General features: G+C 39.7%; 1 protein-coding gene and 1 pseudogene across 10 annotated transcripts in view; one reads left to right on the forward strand and one right to left on the reverse strand.

The window, feature by feature from the left end:
• RYR2 (ryanodine receptor 2) overlaps positions 1 to 20,280 on the reverse strand; it is a 690,844-nt gene that overhangs the window by 465,276 nt on the left and 205,288 nt on the right. For all 10 annotated transcript variants that reach the window (XM_034765046.1, XM_034765042.1, XM_034765040.1 and 7 more), the window contains one exon: positions 163 to 267. In XM_034765046.1, coding sequence (XP_034620937.1) covers positions 163 to 267 — 105 coding nt within the window. The remainder of the gene's footprint in view (positions 1 to 162; positions 268 to 20,280) is intronic.
• LOC117874093 lies at positions 14,268 to 14,817 on the forward strand (annotated as a pseudogene).

Consider the following 20,280-nt stretch of genomic DNA (forward strand, 5'->3'; position numbering starts at 1 on the left):
TCATTGACTTCAATGGAAGTTGCAAGTGCTCAGCATTCCTCGGGATGAGGCCCTTTCTGTACTGGAGAATGAGACTAAAGCTACACCAGTCATCATGTTAGTACTGTGGAAGGAATGGTAGATATCCCCAGTTGATCAAAAAAGTCTAGATTGGATACTTACCCCTTCTGCTTTCTCTTCAGTGTTAGCCAGCATTTCCTGAAGAGCTCGCACTGACAAGGATTGTTCCAGCACAAAAGTACAAATGGAGAGATCCGGTGGAACATTCTAATTGAAGAAAGAATACAAGTTTACATTAATGATGTGATTGCCACCAGCCAAAAGTTGCTATAAAATCGCTTCCCCGTTTCACTCTTAATGTCTCATTGAATCCGAACGGATCTACTTGGAAAGCATAAACACAGGAAACGGAGTGATTATTACATGATTCCTAAAACAGGTGGTGTATACACAGATCTATTTTATCTTAAAAAAGGTTTATATATTGTACAGTATTCCACACAAACAGAGCTACACTGAAACATTAAGGTTGCAAAGTTAAACACTCAACAATCAGGAAACAACAAAGCCAAGGTTGCCCGTGTATCCCACTGAGTCAGTGTGTGTTATGCATCCCCCTCTGTTCCTGATCCACAGAGGATGTGACTCATGCTGTAGAGACTCATACATTTAGCTCTAGAGGTCCTTGGTTCAATACTCAATATATCAGCAAAGATGGTGGCAACCAAACCTACATACCTTACCTTTCCTCCCTAGTGTGCATGCACTATGATACAATCTTTAATATCCCAAGCTGGATAGATAAAACAGATCAATAGCAATCGACAAGATAGGCAGATACAAGTCTAAATGCAGTTTTGCAGGTTTCGGAGTGTTATTGCTTTGCACATCTTCACAAATAGTGGCTACTTTATTTACTGCTTATGGTTATGCTGGTGTTTTCTTCCTTTAAACATATTTGCTCATAAAAATACCCTACACACAAATTAGGTTTCTTATCTACTGTCTTGACTACTGCAACCTCTTTCTCTCTGGCCTTTCTGAAATCCGTGCCTCACTCCACTCGGGTTTGCTTTTCTCATAAGCACTGTTGTGCTTTCTTCTAAGCGACCTTTTACTTATGGAACATTATTTATTAGCATTTCCGTAGCACCTAGGAGATCTAGTCATGGGGCAAGACCCCACTGTGCTAGGCACTCACCCCAAACTATCTTATAAAGCCACTATCTTCTTTCGAATCCCTCCCTTCAGATCCACTTCTACTATGATTACTAGGAGGAACTTCCAACTGTCTTCGTAACACTGTAATGCCCTCAGCACAGGGACTCTGCTTTCACACTGTGTTTGTCCAGCACCTAGCATAAGGAGGCTCCAATGCTGACTGGGCTCTCTAGACGTGGCTATATGAATAATTAAAATAAGTAAAACATTTATTAATTAACAGATAATTATTAATTGAGAGATTGGGAAACTCAATTTTTCAGTGAAAAGCAGGAACATATTTTTCACAAAACATGCATGGGGAAAAATTCCTATTTTTCAACCTACTCTAGTTGGTTAATTAAGAATAGTACAGGAAAGAGAAAAAACACTTGAGTTTTGGGCTTGTGTATTCCATATAGATACCATTTGGGTAAATATAATCGATACAGGATGTAATTAACTAACTCCTTAATACTCTAAGAAGCTTTACAAATATTACAAATATGCATTTAAATGGCAGACCAACACATCTTCTCTATTTCTATTTTAAAAAACCATTCAGGAACATTTGCAAACATGTAGTAGGCTTGGCATAAGAGATTCAGGACTACGATAGTGAGAATCTGACTCAACTAGAAACTTCTAGACACATGTTGGTGATGTCCCATTGCAAAATAAATATATATATTATCAATCTATACTAAATTAAAATGGCCAGAGTAGAAGTCATCAAATACCTGTCATTTCCAGTTTGTGTCCATGATCCTGATCCCATAAATTGGGGAATAAGAGCCTATATGTAAAGCCCTGAACCATCCTATGAACTTTCCCAAATAATGAGAATCTGTCACCGGGAGACAACATCCTGTCTGAAGGCATCTATACTACAGCATAACACCAACGCTGCTGCACCGATGCAGCTGTGCCACTGTAGTGCATTTTCACCAGAAGCGCTATGCCAATGAGAAAGAGCTCTCCTGTCAGCATAACTACTCCACCTCGGCGAGAAGCGTGACATAGCGCCAGTCAGGACAGCACAAAACTTGCGTCGCTTCAGGGTTGGGGGGCTTTTTCACACCCCTGGGGGACGTAAGTTAGATCAACTTAAGCGGTAGTGTAGACCTGCACTGAACGTGTTACTTCTGTATTGCTGTTCAGCTGAAATACAGTGGCAGTGGCCCATACAACTCTGATAACCTCAACCTTTGTGTTGCCAGGGAATGATTAATATAAACAGAAGGTGAACAAGCCACATATATTTATAATTATGTGACTAGATATATGCAGCACCATGAGTGCAGGGGCCTGGATTAGATGACCTCTCAAGGTCCCTTCCAGTCCTAGGATTCTATGAACACGGTTTTTAAAAACTAAGCATGTTTATATCCACATCCCATTTTACTCTGGATGTATTTTATTTCCTACTCTGAGAAGGCACCAGTCCTTTTTATAAACTCCTGATTAGATAACGAGGCTCACCTTTCCTTAATTGTATCAGATTCAGGAAGTAATCCAGCTGCTTTCATTTTATTCCACCCACTCACTCTCATGGACCAGGGAATTTAGTTGTCAGTCTCCGATTTTCCCAGGGAGCAGCAGTTCGGGTGGAATCCACAAAGGGCTTAGGCATTGCTATGCATCACTCTCTGGCCTCATGACTGTTCCACTGTGTATAAATACTCAAATAATTTATCTGGCCAGAGAGAGACAGAAGGAGTGTGTGAGAATGACTCTGTAGTCCAGAGGTTGGCAAACCACTGGGCTGAAAGTTATAAGGCAGGCACCATCACAACCTCCATCTCCAGCTAAATTTTGAACTGGACCCAATCTGGGAGTAGTGCTGAGAGGCTGCCTCCCAGACTGGGCCCCGCATGTGACTTAGGCAGCTGAATGCCAGTCTTTCTTCAGTTTGTGAATTGCTCTGGGGCTTAGGCAGGAGACACCTAGAGTGGGACAGCAATGCACATACCCCAAGGCCTAACACATAGGTGCCTAAGGTACTTTTACAGTGGAAAGTTAGGTGCCAAGTGAGTTTAGGCACCTAGGAGGTCAGGTTGCTGCCATGTGGGAGATTTGTGTATTGTAGTGGTGCTGAAGAGGGGAAGTTAGGCATCTAAACTCCAGAATAGGGCACCCAAGTTGCTTTGTGGATAACACCCTTCATTTCTTAGGGCACTTCTAGTAGCCTGAACCTTTCTCTGTTCCACTGTCCAGGTCAGAGTGCATTCCCTTTAGTGATGAAACAGTGATCGTCAAGGCTGAGAAAGCATTTCTTGGCATATAAAGGACTTGTATGCTTTATCACAGTCTACTGCTACTAACCTTATCTAAAAGATATCTAATATAGATAATATAAGCTTTTATGATTGCAAAAAGTTGACATTGGAAAAAAATCATTCACAGGCTAGCATAAAAATGGCTCACAAAATTAACTGAAACAATTTTGTATGAAATAGTAATGCCTAAATTACAAGCTAAGAAAGAAGAATTTGATTGCATGTGGGGACTTTTCTTATGTTAATCAACGTACTTCTACTCATACTCCTACACCTTCCCTTCTTGTATCCAACATCTCTTTTTTCCTTTGTTCCTGCTCTTTTCTTCATACTGTATATTAGTTGTGTAATTTAGTTTCAGGAATATTTTACTGAGTATTGTAAATCTATTTTACACCATATACTTTTTGCATTAAAAGACTGTGTTCACTGAAAATTCAGGGACTTTTTTAAAAAAATAAACCCTTAAATATAAAAATTAGATGTCTGCAAATTAATTTTCCTTAAGTATCATTCCCTCTATGAAAAAAATGTTAGTGTATCTGTAATACACAATACTCATTAAGAGCTAATTAAATGTTACTTATTATCCCAAAGCTTAGAGCAATCCTACTCTGTTTTATAACAAATACACATTTCATTACCCTCCAGGATTTTTTTTAAATAAACTAAAAGCAATTTAGCAAAAGACATGGTAGATCCCCCATCACTGGCAATTTTTAAATCAAGATTGGATGTTTTGTAAAAGACCTGCTCTAGAAATTATTTTGGGAAAGTTCTATGGCCTATGTTATACTGGAGGTCAGAGTAGATGATCAGAGTTGTCCCTTCTGCCTTGGAATCTATGCATCAAAATATTGCTTGCATTTTAAAGTATTACCCTACGCTAAGAAACTCAAAGTTGAGCAAATGACACCTTGTTTTCTTACTTGGAAGTATAAAAATAATTTAAGTAAAAACATGTCATCACCCTGGTCCATGGCATATATTAAAAACACACATTCAGTCAAACTTCCAACATCAAAAAAACATAAGTATGTATAAATTTCATTACCACTCTCCTTACTATGGTTTCTCAATAGCTTCCTAGATAATTAATATGGTCTATTTCACCATAGTATTAGAGCACCACACAAAACTAATTTGTCCTTACAATGCACCTGTGACAAACTGCACAGTGAGAGAACTGAGGCACAGAGAGTGAGGGCTCAAATGTAAAAGAGGTCCACTTTGTAAACACTTAAAGTTTTCCATTCTAATTTAATCTCATGGAATTGAGTTACCTGTAACATTCCAATCCCCCCACCAAACCTTTCCAGCTACAGTCAAATAAAAACTCAAATTCTATTCCACTGTGCTCAGAAGTCAGCCATTCTGGACCTGTTTCACTACTCTTTTTACTGCTTGCTTTTCAACATTTTATATATACCGGTATATATATATATATATAAAAATAAAAATCAGGTTAATGGTTTTCAAACCTCTCTTTTTACTTTATCATCAACTCTTAAAAATAACTTTCCACTTGTTATCCTCACTTTTTCATATCTACCCACATGGGAATTGCATTTCCTAGCTGCAGTGTAACCACACTCTGCCTTCCATGGGAATTGGGGCTCTCAACTCACAGGATGAGGCCCTTATTACATAAGGGCCCAATTCACAGCCCACAGAAGTCAGTGGGAGTCTTAACACTGGCTTTAGCGGGCTGTGCATCAGGCACTAAATGAGCAAGTTTAGAATTATATTAGGAACATTTTGCTACAAAACTATCACTACCCACCAACTCATCTCTGCAGGGCCACACAAAAAGTCACAAACACCAATAACCAGTTGAAAATTTACAACTGCTTAATAGTAACACTGAATTCTTTCTAAGTTCCATGAAGGATAATTGCTACAGACACTGTATCAATTATTACCTTCTGTATTCAAGCTAGAAGTCAAATATCACTGTAAAATCTGCTATAGTAATTGTTGTATTCATATCAATTTCTTTGAAGGTTATTTCACATACATTTGCAGAATTGGATAATGTGCAAATAATGGCCTTTAACATGAAATATGGCTGATGACTTCAAAAGCAGCAAGTAACGTCTTATAATTTGTTTCCATCTGAAACATTTTTAAAGTGCTATTGATTTTCTTTGTTCTTGTTTGATTATGTACAATCTATATTACAGAAATGTTGTCTGGAAAACCCAATCAGCCATAATCATATGCTAACATGCATATAAAAACTTAAACAAGAAGGTTTTCCAATTATCAGACTACCAATATATTACATTTCAAAAGAAGATGCAGTGGGGTAGGGGAATGAAAAATAAACTATTTTGGAATAACTTCAGTAAACTTTGCGTCATTGATTACGATATGTGAATTTTGAGGTCAGTAACATTAACCAAATTCATATATTTTAACTCATTCAACATTTTATAAGGGAAATATTACATAACGGTCTTTAATATTTACTACAATTTTTTGGGGAGGTTTTTTTTTTTTTAAAGAGATAATTATCTACATTCTAGAGCTCTTTGTATAATAACCTCTCTAGGCATTTTATACTATGCTATTGCCACAGTATCTCTGAACTAAAACACTTCATATTAATATTTATGTAGTAAAATGTGCTTCACTGGCACACCTCCATGGCAGCCTGATATGCCAGTTAAGCAACCATTCCCTTTATTAGAAGCCTATTGAACTAGGCTTTAGCACTATTGATCATGAATAAAAGACAATGGGTGGATTTTTTCCATATTATTTCCGGAACTCTAACTCTAATTCTGACTCATCACAGAAACAGCCCTGGAAGAAAATAGGCTCATATTCAGGACCGGCTCTGTCAATTTAAAATAATGCCAAAAGCCACACTAGCCTAGGCTGGCAATGAAGGCCATGGACTCAAAGCTGTCCCTTGGTATCATTATTCTGCTGGTCATTCAGTAAAACTTAGCCTCACAGATCTATGATCTTTTCATATGAAGGGGGTTATAATCTTCTTGCACAAACAATGCTGACCTCAATGTCTCATGAATGTGTGTGTAAAACTGAAGCACCATCATCCTCCGCTGTAAAGACGGTTGTCTCTCTTCTGCTTTCTCTCTGTTATAAGTTATCAGCAAACTCTCTGGTTCTTCTGCTGGAGCCCATGACATTGCTTTTGCTGTGACATCCCTCCACTCCCAATCTTAGCTGCAAAGGGGAATTGACTTGATGTTTACACAGTCTTTTCCATTTCTAGGCACTATAACTAAAATGTTTAAATTTAGATACCTAAAGTTGGGCTCCTTATCAAGTGACCTGATTTACAAAATTGTTGAGCATCCACATCTTGCACTGACATTAACAGGCATTGTTGCTGCCCAGCACCTCTGAAAAACTAAGCCACTTAGGTGCCTAGCTTTGAGAACTGAGGTGGAACAGTGGGAATGAGGGTTTAAGCCAGGGGGTCTCAAACATGCGGCCCGTGGGGTTATTTCCTGCGGCCGCCAAGCTCCCCTCACCCGCCGCCCCTCTTCCCCCTAGCGCACCGCATCCCCTCTCCTCTGCCTACCTCCAGGCACTTCCCACCGCCAAACAGCTGTTTGGAGGCGCTTAGCGCTTTCCAGGAGGGAGGCGGGAGGAGCGGGGAGCCACGCGCTCAGGGGAGGAGACAGAGAAGAGGCAGAACAGGGGCAGGGATTTGGGGAAGGGGTTGGAATAGGGGCAGAGGGGGTGGAGACTTTGGGGAGGGGGTTGGAATGGGGGCGGAAAGAGGCGGGGCCTCATGGAAGGGGTGGAGTGGGGGCAGGGCCTTTTGTACCTTTATATGAAAAGGTGTCAGTGACGCGGCCCTCGGGCCAATGTACTAGTCCTTATGTGGCCCGTGTGGTGATTTGAGTTCGAGATCCCTGGTTTAAGCAGAACATCTGTAACCCCTGTTTGTGGGAGTAGACTGACAGAAATGGAATGAATTACCCACTTTCAAAGCTTCTCAAACTTCCAGTGCCAAAAAACTCTTTTTTCAGTCCTACTTATTCTGCCTTTTTTGAAGGCTGGTAGTGGAAAAGAGTAACTAGCCCCTTTCTGCATGACAGAACAAGGAGTAATGGTCTCAAGTTGCAGTTGGGGAGTTTTAGGTTGGATATTAGGAAAAACTTTTTCACTAGGAGGGTGGTGAAGCACTGAAATGGGTTACCTAGGGAGGCGGTGTAATCTCCTTCCTTAGAGGTTTTTAAGGTCAGGCTTGACAAAGCCCTGGCTGGGATGATTTAGTTGGGAATTGATCCTGCTTTGAGCAGGGGGTTGGACTAGATGGCCTCCTGAGGTACCTTCCAACCCTGATATTCTATGATTCTATGATTTTGTGTGGGTTTTTTTTTAAAGAAACTAAGACATAAACCATTTCAACTTTTAAAACTGAAAGCAAACAGGGAATAGCAAGTCAAAACTGTTCCCCAGCCACAATTAATCCCATGGATTATCTGATTATTAATGGTTCCATCCTTATTAAAACTGTGCAATAGGTGTAAATGTAATGTGTAGGCTCTTAAGTGATTTGCACATAAAGGCTGAAACCATGGGGCTTCCCCAACAGAGTGTTCACTCCTATGGTGTAAGCACTCCCGTGGTCCCCTATATTCATCACAACCAAGACAGCAAATCATTTCTTGCTTAAATTTCTGAAATGAAAATAATGATTTTTTAAAAATATTTGTGATATAATTTAAAGGGATTTTATAATATTGGCGCTTAAAGAGCTTGCTGGAGCCGGTGCTAGGTGCTTTGGTGCCCTAAGCCAATAGAGGATGTGATGTCTTTCATTCCATTGTTTCCTGCTTACCTTCTCCTAACAACCAAGTCTGCCCCCTCAAAACATCATTCATTTGGGTCCATCCAGCTTCCAAATACTCTTGAAATTAGCTTCAGGGGCACTAGTGGATATATAAGGCACTCAGATGTTACCATGTAATGGAAAGTCAGTTTCTAGGATCCTGTATACAGGTGCATAGCTCTCTCTGGACTCAAACCTGTTATAAAGCACACAGATTGTGAGAAGAAACACACTGCTCTGGCTGCTGGGGGAGTCAGCAGAAAATAAGATATTAGATACAAATCCAGAAATATAAAATGTTTCTCTGCAGCAGAAGGCGCTAAGAGCAGGGTTAGAGGAGTCCTTAACACTGCAACCTGAGAAAAAGCAAGTTCAAGAAGCAGCACAGGCTCAAGTTTAAAATTTGTTATTTAAGTTACCCCATTCCTGGGTTCCTTTATTGGTAAGTTTGGAACTTATCAGTGCACATATACTGAATTAGGAGGAGGATGGTCTAACAGGAACTCATTGGGTATAATTAGAAATACGTAAAATCATGTGGAGGAACCAATGGCTTTACAGATACCATAGATACAAAGATCAGATTTATTAAATACTCTGCAGTCAGAGGATGGTGGTTTAGTAATAGCCTAGTGACTGGATGACCATACAGTTTTCTATGGTGTCTCCTCAGAAATGAAGTACCATAAATCAGATGCCTATTTAGGTCATGCCTAAAGATGCCCTTAGGCTAGGTCTATACTACCCGCCTGAATCGGCGGGTAGAAATCAACCTCTCGGAGATCGATTTATCGCGTCCCGTCGGGACGCGACAATCGATCCCCGAATCGGCGCTCTTACTCCACCAGCGGAGGTGGTAGTAAGCGCCGCCGACAGAAAGCCGCAGAAGTCGATTTTGCCGCCGTCCTCACAACGGGGTAAGTCGGCTGCGTTATGCCGAATTCAGCTACGCTATTCACGTAGCTGAATTTGCGTATCTTAAATCGACTCCCCCCTGTAGTGTAGATGTACTCTTAGATTGTTTTGTTTCCACTCTTCAGTAGCTACCTAGGTGAATACCATCTCAGCTTTCTGTAGCTGTTCTCACCGTCTAAGAACACCATACACTCACAGGTGTCTTGCTGCCATTTGGAGACTAGTTAGCATGCCTATTTTTGAAATCAGTTGTTGCAGTTGTGATGGTCCAATGTCAGGGTCTCAATCAGCCTTCAATTAGCATAATGTTGCTTCATCTCTTTATTTATCAGATCTCTGATATAGTTCCTCTACATCCATAATGGGAAGGAATATCCTGAAGTGTGAGGGCTGTTATTTCAAAGCCCTATCCAGATCTAAATCACCCTGAGGCACATCAGCCTTAAGAAGGAGCATATCTCAGGTTTTATAAGGATCCATGTTCTCTGCGTCCCATCTCAGACAGTCTTCATAAAGTGTCTGGATTATTTTGACATTAGATTTGTGCTCTACAGACTTCAAATTCATTTCAGATCACTGAAGGAAACTTGTAGAGTTAAGTGGAGAAAAGACGAATAAGTGGATGTTTGACACTACAGTTTGAATTGATTCTACAGTTGTCAACTAACAGAGCACCTTGATTTCCCAGTATTCCACATTTTCTACTGCAGAATCCCCTCCTAAAACATCTCACACTAGAAAAGTTCGACCACTGAGCATTAGCAAAAGCTATGCACAGAGAAAAATATAACTGTCCTGGAACAAGCAGTGCAGTAGTTTGTCTCAATTTATCACCAGAAATCACTCTTCCATTCCCAGAAAGATTAGCATGACAGTAAAAAAGACTGAAATCCTCTCCTTGTCTTAATTCCAGATGGTGAGCATCATCTTCTACCTCATGACAAGAATTGAATCAGGATGGGCAGTGGAAACAATCAGTTTGTTGACACTGAAAAATGATATCTGCACTATAATCAGTGTATACTGCAAAGACGACAACATATCAAGATACTTTGATCTTGATTTTCTTTCTCCTGATAATTCCCTTTAAAAGTCACATACTGTGTTTCCAATGGCATGGTCACATTAGTAAGACATTGTTTTTCCCCACATTTGTAGGCAGCTCCTAAGCCTTTACTGTAGTTTTTGTTGTTGTTACTTCCTCATTTCTACTTGGGTCTTGAAAACCTGCACTTTTGGCATGTTGCCTGTTAAAGCCCCAGGTAAGGTGTATTTTTTTCTGGCATTTCTCCCTGTCCTCCCCAATGGTGCTGACGTTTTAACATTGGTGAGCCACTGAGACAGAATGATTTCCCTTTGGTGATTATGTTTCCCAGTTTGGTCTCTGAATTGTTAAAACTCTTAGCAGTAGATAACAGCGACGTGGCTGGGGATTCACACGTCTAACATTTTAACCTTTTAGACAAACTCGGGTCAGTCTGGTTGGCAGCCATGATAGCAGTAGGAACTGCCGATGAGGGGAAAATTCGAATGACAATATCTTGTAGTACATCACCATAAAAACAGTACAAATGTGTTAATTTTGCAAGTAATTAGGAAAACCCCATTCCAATCAATCAAAAATAGAATCCTGGACAGTGGTTCACAGGCACATATGCAAGTTAACAAACATCTTGTTAACTGTATTCTGATCAAATGGATTCTACTGTAGTCTGAGAATCTCATCTGAGCAATTCAATTTTTTGTACAAATACAGCTGACTTTGATTTTTAAAAAAAGTATTAGTTCCTTGGTGACTTGCATCTGCCACATAATTTGCAGTCTGTCACATCTGAGAGGTCTGTAGATCCCTGATGCCGGAAATATAAGATCTTGCTTATGGACACAAAGTCACATTGAATGTCTGAGTCCTGTTTCATTTTGTAATGCTTTCAGTTATTTCTTAGACATTCAATACTTGTACCCTGCTTCAGTGTGGGTGTGATGATCATAATGTAACCTTGCTTGTTTTTAACCAAATCAAAGCAAAATACCTAAACCATCAACAAAAATTATATTTTTGTCAATGTCACATCTCATATAGTAAAAGGAAACGCTTAAAAATAATATAATGGCAAGAAATTAGCTGAAAAACAATATCCTGAAAAGTATGAGAGGGGTAGTCATGTTAGTCTGTATCCACAAAAACAATGAGGAGTCTGGTGGCACCTTAAAGACTAACATTTATTTGGACATAAGCTTTCGTGAGTAAAAAACCCATTTTTTTACTCACAAAAGCTTATGCCCAAATAAATATGTTAATCTTTAAGGTGCCACCAGACTCCTCAATATTCTGCAACAGGCCAGAAGGATGTTTGAGAGCTGTGTAAAGTGGCCATAATGAGAATAGGGCCATTGCATTTTGCTTCATTTAGACAATACGATTTGATTGGCCTGCTAGTTGAGTTCTCCTCAGTATTTAATGGCTCCTGCCTTTGACAAACATTAACATTTCATAACACGTGTTTTTCCTCAATGACAAAACAGAAACACTGCATCATTTTGCAGCAAGCTACTACATGTGCAAATCAAAGTTAAGTACAGACAAGCCAATAAATATGATAATTTAGGAGTCATTGCATTGCTGTGGTGTTTCTTTTTTTTCTTGCCTCATCCTTTTTTTTTTCCTTGTTATCTCAAGATAGCATACAAATTTTATTTATCTGAAAAATCAGTGTGGCAGGAAAACAAAAGGCAATAACAAAGTTATCTTTTGTCAAATTTTTAAATAGGTATTAGGTAGTGAATGTGAAAACAAACTATTTACTCATGCTTTTCCAATGTATAAGAAAAATGGAAAGGGGTGAAAAAAACCAACTGATTTTACTGCAGCAAGCGTTTAATCTTTCATGGGTTTTAACTGTTTTTGCTCACTAATGGCTCCAGATAGCCAAAAACTGCAGCCATGACTATTGGCCCATGAAAACGCCATAGAATACTCCTGCTTCACAGCTGTGAAAATTAAGGGTGATTCCTACGGGAAAGTCTTGTCTCAGCAGAAGCATTTTACGTCTGAGCCAGTCTCTTGATCAGACTGTCAAGATGGAGGTTTTCCACATGACTAATTATTCTTTTATATTATGATTTTTAAAAGTTTTATTAAGTAAATGTTGGCAATTAGAAATAGTGAGTGGAATATATTTTATGTAAAAGAAAATCGGAAGCTTTTGTGCCAGCTTTTTTATTTTAAATTCTCAAATGAAATGACCATAGCAGTACTTTTCAAATTAGGTTTTACAATGGAGTGCTCTGTATTTGAGATGTAAGCAAAAAACAAATTTTTTTTTGAAAATATATCCATACTTTTATTTATTACTGTAATAAATTTAATCACTCATTTGCAGAGCAGCGCTTCAGAACTTTTAGGAAATTAATTTCTGGTATAGCACAAGCAAATTATCTATTTTGTTTTCATGGTGATGAATTAGTTTTGTTTGTTACATTGGATATATTTTGCTGCTTGAAACATGAATGGAATCATTTCACTCTATACTGCCTACCTAAGAAGTCTTAATAAGGAAGAGTATAAACGGTCCACAAGAGCCAATATGAACAACTGAGTTAATAGTAGGATTGAATATTTATGGCTCTGATCCAGTCTTTCAGTTTCCATTCACTTTTTAAAAATCAACATCAATGTAAGAATCACACTATACAGTGTCTTCTCCTGGGTTTGGGGGAACAGATCTCTTAATAAACCACCAAAATAGTGGTTTATTACAGTATCACACTAGCAATCCTCTATTATCTGTGCCTTAACTTCCCTCTAAATTACCTTTTTGGAGTTAAAATTTATCTTGCTTTTCCTCAACTCAACAGCAAAGCATACTTTAATATGCACAGTTCTCCTCTCAAATCTACAAAGTGGATTTTGATTCCAATTTTCTGCTCTTTACACAGGTACAGATTTCCCATTGACATCAGTGAGAGATTCATTCCTGCAAGGAGAGCTGAGATAGAGATCTATTGTATGGACAGGAGAATCTAGCCTTAAGTTTGAAGGAAATTTGTTTAGCTGATTTCAAGTTACGAGCATAAAAAAGTTGTTTAATCTATTACAACATTATTTAGGCCCTTTTTATTTTTAGTTACTTTGTACTGACTTTTACAGTCAGTCATTCACAGTTGGGTAGAAGCGCAGTAGGATAAAAAAATTACCAAGCAACGTTTTCAGCTCAGTATATATGGACAGATGAAGCTCAGCAGCTTCCCTATGAATGGAGAAAAGTCACTTCACACCAACTTATAAACTACACAGACACTCAACTGAAACAGATTTTTATAATCAAATATGCTAAACAAAAGTAGAACAGATTTTTTTTTGCCCCGATATGTTTAAAATTAAAGGACAAACTGGTCCACTGAAGGAAAAACCCCCAAAGATTAAGGTACAGCAGAAGATACAGACAATCCTAACCCCCATTCTGATTAGTTAGTTTGGCTTTCTCAATATCACCAACTTCCAACAGAGAACAGCTGGGACCTCATTGCTGAAAGTCAAAGCAAAAATCTCTATTCCCTTTGGCCAAGATCAGACTTGTTGCAAGCAGGTGCATTTCCAACTAAACTTGATAGGAGATGTACTTTTTTACATCAGAGTTTAAATTGTCTTAATATATTACATGTGGAAGGGAAAAAAGAGTCAGGGGACAAAGCTAACAGAGGCAGGCTGGCTAAAGGGAAGGAAAGCAGATGGAAGGGCGGGAGGACTGCCCCAGGAACCCGAGAGCCAGGTGCCCTTGGGCTGGCAAGCAGAGCAAGAACAGATCTCAGCAGTATTGTGGAGCTGAGCATACTAGAGACTGAGTAGGAGCTGTCTGTGCTGTGGAGACACTCGCTGGTTTGCTGCTGGAGAGAAGGCTTTTCAGTGTGATAGAGGCAGCTGGAGAGCAGAAAAGCAAAGCACAGTTCACACTGCACCTGCAGCTCTCGTTTTAAAAAGGTATTGTTGTAGAGGATGGCCTTCTGCCAATTTCTTTAAAGTTTAACAGTGGGATGACAGCTTGTGGGATAGATAGATGGCTACAGCTAATAAGGATACAAAGCCTAAAGTGGGTGGTGGGTCTGCGTCTCCAACAGCCATCCCGCGGAAGGACCACACACCCATGTGCACTTGGATGAGAAGCTCCATGATTCAGTACTCTTGGTCACCTAGGAAAAGGATGGAAACTTCTTGGTCCAGGTAGGATATCTGAAGATGCTGCTCAAATATGAAATCACATTTCTTCTGCCTCCAGTGCCAAGACTCAGGAAGGATGTCTGTGCCATTCTCCTTCCAAATAGTAACCTTAAAGTGATTATCATCACACTAGTATCTGAAGGGTACAGTGCTAAGTGCAAACACATGTCTCACAAAGAAGGGTCCTGAAAGAGGAAATTATGCTATCTAGGGAGACCAACAGTGATGTCTGAGTCAAGATAGTCATTCAAGCCTGGATCATGAATCACTACCATGGTACATCCTTTCTATAAGGAGTCCGGTGCATCAGCGCAGAGATGGAGCAGAGCAGAGAGACAGGCACAGGTTCAACTAGAGGCCATGGACCACGTTGTCCTCTTAGTTTGTAAATTTAAGTTTGAAATTTAAGGGGGGGGGGGGAGTGTTCACTGTGTGACATTGTGCATTCTATATGGTTTTATAAAAACATAATAAGAAGTGAATATAATGTAACTGGAATAGTTTTATAAAAATATGATAAGTGAATATAATATTTCATATTTCTAGTTTTAGATACAAGAGTGGTACATTTATACAAATGGGATGATCACACTCAGTAGTAGATTATAAGCTTTGTAATGATACCTTACAAGAGACCTTTTGCATGAAGCATATTCCAGTTACATTGTATTCATGGATTCATAGATTCTAGGACTGGAAGGGACCTTGAGAGGTCATCGAGTCCAGTCCCCTGCCCGCATGGCAGGACCAAATACTGTCTAGACCATCCCTGATAGACATTTCTCTAACCTACTCTTAAATATCTCCAGAGATGGAGATTCCACAACCTCCCTAGGCAATTTATTCCAGTGTTTAACCACCCTGACAGTTAGGAACTTTTTCCTAATGTCCAACCTAGACCTCCCTTGCTGCAGTTTAAGCCCATTGCTTCTTGTTCTATCCTTAGAGGCTAAGGTGAACAAGTTTTCTCCCTCCTCCTTATGACACCCTTTTAGATACCTGAAAACTGCTATCATGTCCCCTCTCAGTCTTCTCTTTTCCAAACTAAACAAACCCAATTCTTTCAGCCTTCCTTCATAGGTCATGTTCTCAAGACCTTTAATCATTCTTGTTGCTCTTCTCTGGACCCTTTCCAATTTCTCCACATCTTTCTTGAAATGAGGTGCCCAGAACTGGACACAATACTCCAACTGAGGCCTAACCAGAGCAGAGTAGAGCGGAAGAATGACTTCTCGTTTCTTGCTCACAACACACCTGTTAATACATCCCAGAATCATGTTTGCTTTTTTTTGGAACAGCATCACACTGTTGACTCATATGTAGCTTGTAGTCCACTATAACCCCTAGATCCCTTTCTACCGTACTCCTTCCTAGACAGTCTCTTCCCATTCTGTATGTGTGAAACTGATTTTTCCTTCCTAAGTGGAGCACTTTGCATTTGTCTTTGTTAAACTTCATCCTGTTTAACTCAGACCATTTCTCCAATTTGTCCAGATCATTTTGAATTATGACCCTGTCCTCCAAAGCAGTTGCAATCCCTCCCAGTTTGGTATCATCCGCAAACTTAATAAGCGTACTTTCTATGCCAATATCTAAGTCGTTAATGAAGATATTGAACAGAGCCGGTCCCAAAACAGACCCCTGCGGAACCCCACTCGTTATGCCTTTCCAGCAGGATTGGGAACCATTAATAATAACTCTCTGAGTACGGTTATCCAGCCAGTTATGCACCCACCTTATAGTAGCCCCATCTAAATTGTATTTGCCTAGTTTATCGATAAGAATATCATGCGAGACCGTATCAAATGCCTTACTAAAGTCTAGGTATACCACATCCACAGCTTCTCCCTTATCCACAAGACTCGTTATCCTATCGAAGAAAGCTATCAGATTGGTTTGACATGATTTGTTTTTTACAAATCCATGCTGGCTGTTCCCTATCACCTTACCACCTTCCAAGTATTTGCAGATGATTTCCTTAATTACTTGCTCCATTATCTTCCCTGGCACAGAAGTTAAACTAACTGGTCTGTAGTTTCCTGGTTGTTTTTATTTCCCTTTTTATAGATGGGCACTATATTTGCCCTTTTCCAGTCTTCTGGAATCTCTCCCGTCTCCCATGATTTTCCAAAGATAATAGCTAGAGGCTCAGATACCTCCTCTATTAGCTCCTTGAGTATTCTAAGATGCATTTCATCAGGCCCTGGGACTTGCAGGCATCTAACTTTTCTAAGTGATTTTTAACTTGTTCTTTTTTTATTTTATCTGCTAAGTCTACCCCCTTCCATTAGCATTCACTATATTAGGCATTCCTTCAGAGTTCTCGGTGAAGACCGAAACAAAGAAGTCATTAAGCATCTCTGCCATTTCCAAGTTTCCTGTTACTGTTTCTCCCTCTTCACTAAGCCGTGGGCCAACCCTATCTTTGGTCTTCCTCTTGCTTCTAATGTATTGATAAAAAGTCTTCTTGTTTCCCTTTATTCCTGAAGCTATTTTGAGCTCATTTTGTGCCTTTGCCTTTCTAATCTTGCCCCTGCATTCCTGTGTTGTTTGCCTATATTCATCCTTTGTAATCTGTCCTAGTTTCCATTTTTTATATGACTCCTTTTTATTTTTTAGATCATGCAAGATATCGTGGTTAAGCCAAGGTGGTCTTTTGCCACATTTTCTATCTTTCCTAACCAGTGGAATAGCTTGCTTTTGGGCCCTTAATAGTGTCCCTTTGAAAAACTGCCAACTCTCCTCAGTTGTTTTTCCCCTCAGTCTTGATTCCCATGGGACCTTACCTATCAGCTCTCTGAGCTTACCAAAATCTGCCTTCCTGAAATCCATTGTCTCTATTTTGCTGTTCTCCCTTCTACCCTTCCTTAGAATTGCAAACTCTATGATTTCATGATCACTTTCACCCAAGCTGCCTTCTACTTTCAAATTCTCAACGAGTTCCTCCCTATTCGTTAAAATCAAGTCTAGAATAGCTTCCCCCCTAGTAGCTTTTTCAACCTTCTGAAATAAAAAGTTGTCTGCAATGCAGTCCAAGAATTTGTTGGATAGTCTGTGTGCCCCGCTGTGTTATTTTCCCAACATATATCCAGATAGTTGAAGTCCCCCATCACCACCAAATCTTGGGCTTTGGATGATTTTGTTAGTTGTTTAAAAAAAGCCTCATCCACCTCTTCCACCTGGTTAGGTGGCCTGTAGTAGACTCTAGCATGACATCACCCTTGTTTTTTACCCCTTTTAGCCTAACCCAGAGACTCTCAACACTTCCATCTCCTATGTCCATCTCTACCTCCGTCCAAGTGTGTACATTTTTAATATATAAGGCAACACCTCCTCCCTTTTTCCCCTGTCTATCCTTCCTGAGCAAGCTGTACCCATCCACACCAACATTCCAAACATGTGTATTATCCCACAAAGTTTCAGTGATGCCAACAATGTCATAGTTGTATTTATTTATTAGCACTTCCAGTTCTTCCTGCTTATTACCCATACTTCTCACATTTGTATATAGACATCTAAGATACTGGTTTGATCTTTCCTCCCAGTTTTGTCCTGACCCTCCTTTCTCTCTGCCAATATAGCCCACACTCCCTCTCGTTTCTGACCCATCTCCCAGGTCTCCATGTTCCCCACTTACCTGTGGGCTTTGCTCACCTGTCCCCGTCGAACCTAGTTTAAAGCCCTCCTCACTAGGTTAGCCAGTGAGGTAAATTCACTTATCATATTTTTATAAAACTATTCCAGTTACATTATATTTACTTATTATGTTTTTATAAAACCATATAGACTGCACAACGTCACACATTGGTTGCAGGCTTCTGAATGTTCTAATTTTGTGGTCACCAACAGAGCTTGTCTTGCAAGACCTGGGCACTGTGCCCTCCTCCCCACTTCTCCCCTAAAATTCAAATCAAACCATAGGCCACTAGTTGTAAAGGGTTTTGTGACTGTAGCTAAGAGTTGACAGCAAACCCTAGGCAGTGATAGATTAGGCCAGGGATTCTAGTCACCTCTTCATCCTTAAACTAAACTGCATGTGCATGGATGTACATGCTGGCATACAAAGGCATGTTCAATGTCCCAATTAAGTGTCACTTACTGCGCATAGATCATACCAGATTCTCTCTCATTATACAGGGTTGGTTACGTCTTCCCTACTCTTTAGTGCTTCAGCATCACATGTTATTTACTTTGTCCAAATTTTCTACAACTGCCATTTAGAAACAAAAAACAGTGGATATGTGTTACAGTCTCCAGTGTTGGGATTCAGGGTGGTGGTAAATACACCAGGTATGATGCTGTAAACTTTAGCTATTTAGTTAGTATTTAGTCTCAGAAATATTTAAAAAACCAGGCACCTTTTGCTTTCCCTATGATACAGGAACAATCTCTCGTTGAAAGCCATAAAGTATCTTGAATGGTGAAATCTGGTTCCCTCTGTTGCTGCTGCTACACTCTTTCACGAAGAATGTGTAATGCTTGGAGCTGGATTCTGATCTCAGCTGCAAATCTGGAGTTGACTCCACTGTCTTTCAGTGGTTGGTTCCAGATAACTCCACAAAACCAAGTGAAGTCACTCTCCAAATGTACACCACTGTAATAGAGCAAAATCTGTCCCATAAGGGTGAATTCTGTCTTTAGTTAGTTATGCAGATTTAATTGCCTTTTAAAAAAAGTGACAGGATTGGGTACATGTATCTGAGTGTAGAATTTTGCCTTTGGGTGGGGGTATTCAGAGGCATCTAGTAGAGTTGGGTGCTTGGTTCCAATGGGAGTTGGGTGCTTCACCCCCATAGATGCCTTTGAAAATACCACTCTGAATTTTCATTTCTTAACCATTGTCTTTTTTGGTGTTGTTGTTTTAAGATACAGGGTACCAGACTAGGAATGTAGTTCAGTTTTGAAAGCAGCAGCAGGATTTATGTGCCTATATATACACACAAGTTGAGCATTCGACCACTGTTCTTGAGGACAGGAGGGTACAGATACTCTAGGGCAGTCGGAAAAAAATAGATCAAAAATAGAAAAAATTTAAAATACCTATTAAAAATAGATGGGACGGTTCTCTCTTAAGTCTCTGTAGGGAACAACGTGTCACTGAAGAATATAGTGCAAAAAAAAATCATCCAAAAATTTTAAGTAAAAGTTTAATTAATGAGCCATTGTTCCAGTAGTGATCAGATCTGTCAGGAGGCATGCATATTAGTATTAAAGAGCTACTTAAGCACAGCTCCAATGGCTGAATGCATTTGGCTTTCCTTCTCACACCACACATGCAACAAAGGCATGCAGCAATATCCAACTAATGCGCTCTACCATGGCTCATTGCTACGTACCATCTAACAAGCTAGCTTTGGGATGGCATCATCCTTGGGAAGTAAAAGTTGGTATGAGAGCACTTAATGGGCTTCATGCTAAGTCAGAGTTAAGACTGAGCTTCAGCGAAATACAATGCCCTCTCCTGCATCCGGATGCAGGAGAGTAATTTGCACATGGAAAGTAAATTTTAAATTGTTAATACCATTATCCCACCTCCCACCCCGAACATATCTCAATTTGCTACAGAGCTAATTTCAGGCAGGACTGAGGCTTTCAAAGGAGTCCAAGCTTACTGATCATTAGCCATTCTTCCAGAGTCCATGGAAGGAACAGGAAGATTGCATTTCTATAAATTTGCTAATAGAGAAAATCTACATTGCAGCACTTCCCCATTATTCATGCTTGTCTAATGGATATTTAAATGATTTTATAGACAATCCCTTTCATACTTCATATTTCAGAAAGTATAATATTTTGTTTTGGATAAATAGAACCTCATACAATCCTTTTCACATAAGCAGGGCCGGCTCCAG

The sequence above is a fragment of the Trachemys scripta genome, chromosome 3, assembly GCF_013100865.1.
Source record: "Trachemys scripta elegans isolate TJP31775 chromosome 3, CAS_Tse_1.0, whole genome shotgun sequence".
Classification (NCBI taxonomy): domain Eukaryota; kingdom Metazoa; phylum Chordata; order Testudines; family Emydidae; genus Trachemys; species Trachemys scripta.